Raw genomic sequence first — 10,722 nt, forward strand, 5'->3', positions numbered from 1 at the left:
AAAAACTTCTTTGAGTATTTTTTTGTGGAGAACTCTGTCTGCTGTCAGTGAATTAATTTAGCTACTGTATGTCTGGAAAAGTCTTTATATTGCCATTGCTTTTTAAATAGGTTTTTAAAGAGTACAGAAATCTAGCTTTCGTCTTTTAGTACTTTAAAGTTGTTACTTCCGTGCCTTCTGGCTTGCACTTTTCGACAAGAAATTTGCTGTCAGCCTTATCATTCTCCTCTGTTCATAATGTTATCTTCCCTCTGCTCCTGTGGCTGCTTTTAAGGATTTTCTTTGCTGTGGGTTCAAGCAGTTTGATTAGGGTCTGTGTGGGCATGTTCCTCTTCCTATTTGCTTTGCTCTGAGTTCACTGAGGCCCTTTGGTCTGTAGGTTGATAGTCATCTTCAAATCTGGAAAATTGTTAACCATTATTTCTTCAAATATTTTCCTGTTCCTCCCACCACACTCCCTGAGAGAAACCCCAGTCACATGCATATTAGGCTGATTGAAGATGTCCCACAGCTCAGCAATGCTGTTCAAGCATTTTGTTCCAGCCTTTTAAAAATACCTGTTTCCATTTAGATAATTTCTGTCGTAATATCTTCAAGTTCATTGATTTTTTTTCTTCTCTAATGTGTAATCTTCTGTTAATTCTATCAGGCATGTTTTTCAGACATTATAATTTTAATTTCAAGAAATTTTATTTAAAAAATATGTATTTTCCCATGTCACCACTTAACATGTTTAGTCTTTATTAGCTCCATGAACATGTGGAATATAGATTAATAACTTTTAATATCTTTGTCAACTAATTCTATCATCTATATCATTTCTAGTTTGGCTTGATTGATTTTTATTCTTACTATGCATTGAATTTTCCTGCTTCTTTGCATGCCTGGTAATTTTTTATTAGGTGCCAGATATTGTGGAGTTTCCCTTGTTGGATGCTGGATATATTTCTATTCCTATAAATATATCTAATATGTATAAATAATTATTTATATCACCATAAATATTCTGGAACTTTGTTTTACATGAAGTTGAGTTACTTGAAAATATTTTGATCTTTTGGGGATTTTCTTTTACACTTCCTTAGGTGAGACCAGAGCTATGTTTAGTCTATGGCTCATATTTTCCCTATAACTGAGGCATTCTGGGTATTCTAGCCAATGCCCCATCAATTATCAAGCTTTCCACTCTGGTTGGTGGGAATGAGAGCTCTGGCTGGCCCTGTGTAAGCAATGGTTTTTCTAATCCTCCGCATGGGCCTTTTACCTGGCTTTGGGTGGTTTCCTTAGACACAGGAACTGCTCAGCACTGTGCTGACAACTCCAGGGAAACCCTCTGCAGACTTTTGGTCTCCTGTCTCTGCATTTCTTGCTATTGCTCTGCCTCATGAGCACCAGCTGCCTTGACATCCTGACACTGTCATCTCTGTTTCTTCTCCTTAAGGAGCCCACTGGCTTCTGCTTGGGCTGCCCTCCCTTGCACCAGGCCTGGAAACTTTCTCAAGGCTGTCAGCCTGGGCAGTTGTAGGGGTCACCTTGTTTGTTAACCACCTCTCAGACATCACTGTCCTCTGGTGCCCAATATCCAATGTCTTGACACCATTCTTTCATATATTTTGTCGAGTAATTTAGGTGGTTCAAATGAGAGAGTGAATCTGTCATTCCACATTGGTCCTGTGGAAGGCCTCCAGGATTTTCAATTGAACATAATTCAAAGTGAACATTTAAAGGATTTAATGTTACTAATAATCAATCCCTATTGTATGCCTGTCACTTTGCATATATTTTTGTTTAACATACTTCTTATGAGCATTTATAAGCTCTCCAAGTGATGAGTTAGTAACATCACCAATACCTTATTCTAGGAATAATAGACTTCATTTGTTTTTTTCATCTGTCATCAATAAACATTTCTTTAGCACCACAAGGTGGGACATAATACAGATAAGCCAGATTTCTCCCATTGATGATGCTAAGTTTGGCCATTAGATATAGACATGTAAATAGATTTTTCAATATTATGTGTAAGTGCAATAATAGAAGTACAAATAGGGTGCTTTACTACCTCAGGGAAGGGTTGCCCAGCAGAGGAGTATATGCGAAGGTGGTGATAGGAAAAGGGTAAATGGAGGTGATGAAGCAAATAAGAGGATAACTGTATTCCAAATCAGGGAGACTTAAAATACTCTGACATGTGGGGAAGCTAAAGGCATTAAGCAGGAGGCTGGGGCAGTCACAGATGAGGCTGAGAGATAGGCACAGGCAGAGTTAGCTCAAAGAGAGCTTCGTGGCCACACCAGGGGCAAGGTGATTCTGAAAGTAATGAGGAAACACTGTTGGGCTTTCAACAAAGGAAGGAGCAGCTGCAGTGTGGAGGCTTCATTTTAAGGGTGATGCTCCCAAATCCCAGCAGAAACACTAGTTATGATCTTACGGAAAGAGTCCACATGAAAGGAGTTAATGTGACACTGAAAGGTGGCAGTAGGGATGGAAAGGGAGAGACCGATTTGAGGAGTGTTTAAGAGATGCTTTCTGTGCAACTTGGTTGACAAATTAAAGTGGGGAGGGCAGGAAGTGAATTCCTGGGTTGGATGGAAGGGAGCATCCTGAACCGAGACAGGAAATTTAAAAGGAGAAAGTGCAGGGTTAGGGGCCCAAGTAAGCTCAGTTCTGAATAGTCAAATGGAAATGTTTTACAGACTCTATGTCTGTCATTGCTTATGACAGAATATATTGAAATGATCTGATTGCATCTTACTTACTTGCCTCACTGGAAGTCGAATGGCAGGACCACATCTTATTTGCACTGTATCCTCAGGGCCGGCTCCCTGCCTGAAGCTCTGTGACAGTTCGGTTCTGAAGCACAGGGGACAGACACAAAAGCCATCATGGATGAGATCAGCCAGGGAGGCAGACCGCAGACCCACAAGAACTGTGACACACAAGAACGGACATTCGCACCCTGGGGTGAGGACCAAGAACTGGGTGACCTGGTGGCCTCGTGTGCGCTCTTCCACGGGCCCTGTGAAGCTCCTCCTGCGTGCGGTCCTGGCGCTTTGTGTCCGGGTTTCAGTAAGTCGCTCCCATTGTATATTTTCAATGTTAACACAAAAACTTCTAGTGATTGTGCAGAAATCATTTTGATCCCTCACTTGGCTAACTTTACTTGGAGGAAAAGTCTCCAGGAGTGGGCAGGGGGGAGAGGCAGAGGTACAGGGTGGTGTATGCTGACTGGGCAGAGGCAGAAAGCTAATGGGAGGAAGGATTTGGATGTGTGTGTACGTAGTTCACCCTATTCTGGGGCTATGGGAAATAACTCTGATTTTGAAATTATAATGGCAGTAGGGAAAAGGTTATATAGGTCAGTGTTCTAGATATACATCTACTCTGCTTAAAGTAAGAGATTAACTGAATTATTTTCATGAGTATGCGGCCTATTTAACAGAATTCCAAATTTTCTGGTATTTATAGATTAAGAGACCACATGCTTGAAAATATGACTACCAGACAACAATATTTTAAATAACACAATACCATATCAAATGAGGAGCAATAATGGAGGGAAAACTTCAATGTTAGGGCTCACAAGCAATCTGCCTGCCACCGTTTCCTCTTGCCAGTGCAGTTGCCCATTACTGCTGACCAACAGGAAACCATCTGTGTCAACTAGATGGTCAAGGGCCGACCTTTAAGTGATCCTTTAAGGCCTCTTCAGGCTGGATTTAATCAACTGTCTTTACTGGGTTTGCTTCTTTTCCAACTAATGCAATGCTTCTGTGACAGACATTTGGTCTTCAGCCTCTAGAACAGGATTTCTGAGTCAAGTTCCAGAGTTTGAATGGAAGGCACAGAATATGCCTACTAGCTTTTTGTCCTATCAGTCAGCAGCGCTGTCTGATCCTTACTCAGACAAGCACAGTCTCTAGATGGATGGGAGGGGTGCATCACTGGGTTCACGCTGAGAGTGAGAAGGGAAGGAGACACTGAGGGGGCATGAGGTCGGAGGCCTGGAAGTGAAGGCAGATCAAGCTCTCTGAATCAACCATTACCAAAGCAAATGCAAAGGAGTTTTATAGTAAATGATGGCAGTGATAGATTTACACACCTCTTCAGATTCTGAAGCTCTAAAATCACCATTTAAATTTCAAAGAAACTTACACAGATAAAAATACACGGGGAAAGATGGATTCCTGCACACTTGGAGTAAGCTGTGTCACTGGTGGTAGATGCAACTGTAAAGTATGTCCTGTGCTGCAAATTTTATGTTTATTCAAGCCTCTGATATCTTTAAAAAAGAGGTGGAAGAATTCTGTAGCTGGTGGACTATTTCCACAGGATCAGCTAGAGCCCTCTGGCTAAAGTTCAGCTAAGTAGGTCCCTGCCTCCACTAACTCCCATATCCTGGACATGTGAAGTATCCAGTCTGGCCTTCAAAAGAATAAGAGAAGCCAAGTATTATTTAATAAACATCTGTGTAGTCATAAAAGGCACATCACGAGGGCGGAGCCAAGATGGAGGCGTGAGCAAAGCAGTGGAAATCTCCTCCCAAAAACACATAGAGCTATGAAAATATAACAAAGAAAAATCTTCCTAAAATAGACACCACAGGACACAGGACAACATCCAGACCACATCCACACCTGCAAGAACCCAGCGCCTTGCGAAGTGGGTAAGATACAAGCCCCGGCCTGGCGGGACCCAAGTGCCCCTCCCCCTGGCTCCCAGCGGGTGGAAAGAAACCGGAGCGGTTTTTTTTTTTGGTGAGTGCTTTTTGGAAGCCTTAAAGGGACAGGGACCCTGGTGCTAGGGAGGCAGGGCTGCGGGACTGGTGAGCGGGTGCCTGGGACCGGCGCCTGAGGACAAAGAATATCCCGCATTTTTCCCTGCAGGACCGGTGGGCGGGTGCCTGAGACTGGCACCTGAGGACGGAGGAAATTGCGCGTTTTTCCCCTTTTTTTCCTCTTCTTGGCGAGTGCTTTTTGGAAGCCTTAAAGGGACAGGGACCCCGGTGCTAGGGAGGCAGGGCGGCAGGACTGGTGAGCGGGTGCCTGGGACCGGTGCCTGAGGACAAAGAATATCGCACGTTTTTCCCTGAGGGACCAGTGGGCGGGTGCTTTTTGGAAGCCTTGAAGGGACAGGGACCCTGGTGCTAGGGACGCAGGGCAACAGGACCAGTGAGCGGGTGCCTGGGACCGGCGCCTGAGGACAAAAAAAAAAATCAAGTGTTTTTTCCTTTTTTTTTTTTTTTTCTATTCCCTCTCTCATTGTTGCTGTTGTTGTTTTGGTTTGGAGAGTGCTTTTTGGAAGTCTTAAAGGGGCAGGACAGGTCACTTAGACCAGAGGGAGGGAATCTGGGGATCACTGGGCACTCTAACCCCCTGGGCAGCAGGGAGCACAGAGGCCCCTTACGGAGATAAATAGCCTCCCGGCCGCTCCCACTCCAACGGGGCTCCACCATTATGGAGGAGCAGCCCCAGCCAGGTCACGCCCACAGCAACAGCGGAGATAAACCCCATGGCAACCGGGCAGGAAGCAGAAGCCCTGTATGCACACAGCTGCCCAGCACAAGCCACTAGAGGTCGCTATTCTCCCAGGTGAGGAAGACCACAAACCAACAAGAAGGGAAGCTCTTTCAGCGGTCACTTGTACCAGCTCTGCACACTATCTCTATCACCATGAAAAGACAAAACTACAGGCAGACAAAGATCACAGAGACAACACCTGAGAAGGAGACAGACCTAACCAGTCCTCCTGAAAAAGAATTCAAAATAAAAATCATGAACATGCTGACAGAGATGCAGAGAAAAATGCAAGAGCAATGGGATGAGATGCAGAGAAAAATGCAAGAGCAGTGGGATGAAGTCTGGAGGGAGATCACAGATGTCAGGAAGGAGATCACAGAAGTGAAACAATCCCTGGAAGGATTTATAAGCAGAATGGATAAGATGCAAGAGGCCATTGAAGGAATAGAAGCCAGAGAACAGGAACATATAGAAGCTGACATAGAGAGAGATAAAAGGATCTCCAGGAATGAAACAACACTAAGAGAACTATGTGACCAAGCCAAAAGGAATAATATTCATATTATAGGGATAAGAGAAGAAGAAGAAAGAGGAAAAGGGATAGAAAGCCTCTTTGAAGAAATAATTGCTGTAAACTTCCCCAAACTGGGGGAGGAAATAATCGAACAGACCATGGAATTACACAGAACCCCCAACAGAAAGGATCCAAGGAGAACAACACCAAGACACATAGTAATTAAAATGGCAAGGATCAAGGACAAGGAAAGAGTTTTAAAGGCAGCTAGAGAGGAAAAGGTCACCTATAAAGGAAAACCCATCAGGCTAACATCAGACTTCTCAACAGAAACCCTACAGGCCAGAAGAGAATGGCATGATATACTTAATGCAATGAAACAGAAGGGCCTTGAACCAAGGATACTGTATCCAGCACGACTATCATTTAAATATGATGGCGGGATTAAACAATTCCCAGACAAGCAAAAGCTGAGGGAATTTGCTTCCCACAAACCACCTCTACAGGGCATCCTACAGGTACTGCTCTAGATGGGAGCACCCCTAAAAAGAGCACAGAACAAAACACACAACATATGAAGAATGGAGGAGGAGGAATAAGAAGGGAGAGAAGAAAAGAATCTCCAGACAGTGTATATAACAGCTCAATAAGCGAGCTAAGTTAGGCAGTAAGATACTAAAGAAGCTAACCTTGAACCTTTGGTAACCACGAGTCTAAAGCCTGCAATGGCAATAAGTACATATCTCTTAATAGTCACCCTAAATGTAAATGGACTTAATGCACCAATCAAAAGACACAGAGTAATAGAATGGATAAAAAAGCAAGACCCATCTATATGCTGCTTACAAGAAACTCACCTTAAACCCAAAGGTAAGCATAGACTAAAAATCAAGGGATGGAAAAACATATTTCAGGCAAACAACAGTGAGAAGAAAGCAGGGGTTGCAGAACTAATATCAGACAAAATAGACTTCAAAACAAAGAAAGTAACAAGAGATAAAGAAGGACACTACATAATGATAAAGGGCTCAGTCCAACAAGAGGATATAACCATTCTAAATATATATGCACCCAATACAGGAGCACCAGCATATGTGAAGCAAATACTAACAGAACTAAAGACGTAAATAGATTGCAATGCATTCATTTTAGGAGACTTCAACACACCATCCACACCAAAGGACAGACCCACCAGACAGAAAATAAGTAAAGACACAGAGACACTGAACAACACACTAGAACAGATGGACCTAATAGACATCTACAGAACTCTACACCCAAAAGCAACAGCATACACATTCTTCTCAAGTGCACATGGAACATTCTCCAGAATAGACCACATACTAGCTCACAAAAAGAGCCTCAGTAAACTCCAAAATATTGAAATTCTACCAACCAATTTTTCAGACCACAAAGGTATAAAAGTAGAAATAAATTCTATAAAGAAAACAAAAAGGCTCACAAACAGAAACACATGGAGGCTTAACAACATGCTACTAAATAATCAATGGATCAATGAACAAATCAAAATAGAGATCAAGGAATATATAGAAACAAATGACAACAACAACACTAAGCCCCAACTTCTCTGGGACGCAGCGAAAGCAGTCTTAAGAGGAAAGTATATAGCAATCCAGGCACACTTGAAGAAGGAAGAACAATCCCAAATGAATAGTCTAACATCACAATTATAGAAACTGGAAAAAGAAGAACAAATGAGGCCTAAAGTCAGCAGAAGGAGGGACATAATAAAGATCAGAGAAGAAATAAACAAAATTGAGAAGAATAAAACAATAGCAAAAATCAACGAAACCAAGAGCTGGTTCTTTGAGAGAATAAACAAAATAGATAAGCCTCTAGCCCAACTTATTAAGAGAAAAAGAGAATCAACACAAATCAACATAATCAGAAATGAGAATGGAAAAATCACGACAGACTCCACAGAAATACAAAGAATTATTAAAGACTACTATGAAAACCTATATGCCAACAAGCTGGAAAACCTAGAAGAAATGGACAACTTCCTAGAAAAATACAACCTCCCAAGACTGACCAAGGAAGAAACACAAAAGTTAAACAAACCAATTACGATCAAAGAAATTGAAATGGTAATCAAAAAACTACCCAAGAACAAAACCCCGGGACCAGACGGATTTACCTCGGAATTTTATCAGACACACAGAGAAGACATAATACCCATTCTCCTTAAAGTGTTCCAAAAAATAGAAGAAGAGGGAATACGCCCAAACTCATTCTATGAAGCCAACATCACCCTAATACCAAAACGAGGCAAAGACCCCACCAAAAAAGAAAATTACAGACCAATATCCCTGATGAATGTAGATGCAAGAATACTCAATGAAATATTAGCAAACAGAATTCAACAGTATATCAAAAGGATCGTACACCATGACCAAGTGGGGTTCATCCCAGGGATGCAAGGATGGTACAACATTCGAAAATCCATCAACATCATCCACCACATCAACAAAAAGAAAGACAAAAACCACATGATCATCTCCATAGATGCTGAAAAAGCATTTGACAAAATTTAACATCCATTCATGATAAAAACTCTCAGCAAAATGGGAATAGAGGGCAAGTACCTCAACATAATAAAGGCCATATATGATAAACCCACAGCCAGCATTATACTGAACAGCGAGAAGCTGAAAGCATTTCCTCTGAGATCGGGAACCAGACAGGGATGCCCACTCTCCCCACTGTTATTTAACATAGTACTGGAAGTCCTAGCCATGGCAATCAGACAAAACAAAGAAATACAAGGAATCCAGATTGGTAAAGAAGAAGTTAAACTGTCACTATTTGCAGATGATATGATACTGTACATAAAAAACCCTAAAGACTCCACCCCAAAACTACTAGAAGTGATATCGGAATACAGCAAAGTTGCAGGATACAAAATTAACACACAGAAATCTGTAGCTTTCCTATACACTAACAATGAATCAATAGAAAGAGAAATCAGGAAAACAATTCCATTCACCATTGCATCAAAAAGAATAAAATACCTAGGAATAAACCTAACCAAAGAAGTGAAAGACTTATACTCTGAAAACTACAAGTCACTCTTAAGAGAAATTAAAGGGGACACTAATAAATGGAAACTCATCCCATGCTCATGGCTAGGAAGAATTAATATCGTCAAAATGGCCATCCTGCCCAAAGCAATATACAGATTTGATGCAATCCCTCTCAAATTACCAGCAACATTCTTCAATGAATTGGAACAAATAGTTCCAAAATTCATATGGAAACACCAAAGACCCCGAATAGCCAAAGCAATCCTGAAAAGGAAGAATAAAGTAAGGGGGATCTCACTCCCCAACTTCAAGCTCTACTACAAAGCCATAGTAATCAAGAGAATTTGGTACTGGCACAAGAACAGAGCCACAGACCAGTGGAACAGATTAGAGACTCCAGACATTAACCCAAACATATATGGTCAATTAATATTTGATAAAGGAGCCATGGACATACAATGGCAAAATGACAGTCTCTTCAACAGATGGTGCTGGCAAAACTGGACAGCTACATGTAGGAGAATGAAACTGGACCATTGTCTAACCCCATATACAAAGGTAAACTCAAAATGGATCAAAGACCTAAATGTAAGTCATGAAACCATTAAACTCTTGGAAGAAAACATATGCTTTTATAAACATGAGTGACCTCTTCTTGAACATATCTCCCTGGGCAAGGAAAACAACAGCAAAAATGAGCAAGTGGGACTACATTAAGCTGAAAAGCTTCTGTACAGCAAAAGACACCATCAATAGAACAAAAAGGAACCCTACAGTATGGGAGAATATATTTGAAAATGACACATCCGATAAAGGCTTGACGTCCAGAATATATAAAGAGCTCACACGCTTCAACAAACAAAAAACAAATAACCCAATTAAAAAATGGGCAGAGGAACTGAACAGACAGTTCTCTAAAAAAGAAATACAGATGGCCAAGAGACACATGAAAAGATGCTCCACATTGCTAATTATCAGAGAAATGCAAATTAAAACTACAATGAGGTATCACCTCACACCAGTAAGGATAGCTGCCATCCAAAAGACAAACAACAACAAATGTTGGCGAGGCTGTGGAGAAAGGGGAACCCTCCTACACTGCTGGTGGGAATGTAAATTAGTTCAACCATTGTGGAAAGCAGTATGGAGGTTCATCAAAATGCTCAAAACAGACCTACCATTTGACCCAGGAATTCCACTCCTAGGAATTTACCCTAAGAACGCAGCAATCAAGTTTGAGAAAGACAGATGCACCCCTATGTTTATCGCAGCACTATTTACAATAGCCAAGAATTGGAAGCAACCTAAATGTCCATCGGTAGATGAATGGATAAAGAAGATGTGGTACATATACACAATGGAATACTACTCAGCCATAAGAAGTGGAAAAATCCAACCATTTGCAGCAACATGGATGGAGCTGGAGAGTATTATGCTCAGTGAAATAAGCCAAGTGGAGAAAGAGAAATACCAAATGATTTCACTCATCTGAGGAGTATAGGAACAAAGGAAAAACTCAAGGAACAAAACAGCAGTGGAATTACAGAACCCAAAAATGGACTAACAGGTACCAAAGGGAAAGGAACTGGGGAGGATGGGTGGGCAGGGAGGGATAAGGGGGGGAGAAGTAGAAGGGGAGTATTAA

The 10,722-nt window shown here is 41.6% G+C and overlaps 1 protein-coding gene across 1 annotated transcript in view; it reads left to right on the forward strand.

Annotated features, from left to right (window-relative positions):
- Window positions 1–3,157, forward strand: part of TAF4B (TATA-box binding protein associated factor 4b) — a 181,891-nt gene extending 178,734 nt beyond the window's left edge. The window contains exon 15 of the mRNA XM_073212713.1: window positions 2,816–3,157. Coding sequence (XP_073068814.1) covers window positions 2,816–2,833 — 18 coding nt within the window. The 3' untranslated portion in view covers window positions 2,834–3,157. The remainder of the gene's footprint in view (window positions 1–2,815) is intronic.
- Window positions 3,158–10,722: the final 7,565 nt, after the last annotated feature.

Source organism: Manis javanica, chromosome 9, assembly GCF_040802235.1.
Source record: "Manis javanica isolate MJ-LG chromosome 9, MJ_LKY, whole genome shotgun sequence".
In the NCBI taxonomy this organism is placed as follows: domain Eukaryota; kingdom Metazoa; phylum Chordata; class Mammalia; order Pholidota; family Manidae; genus Manis; species Manis javanica.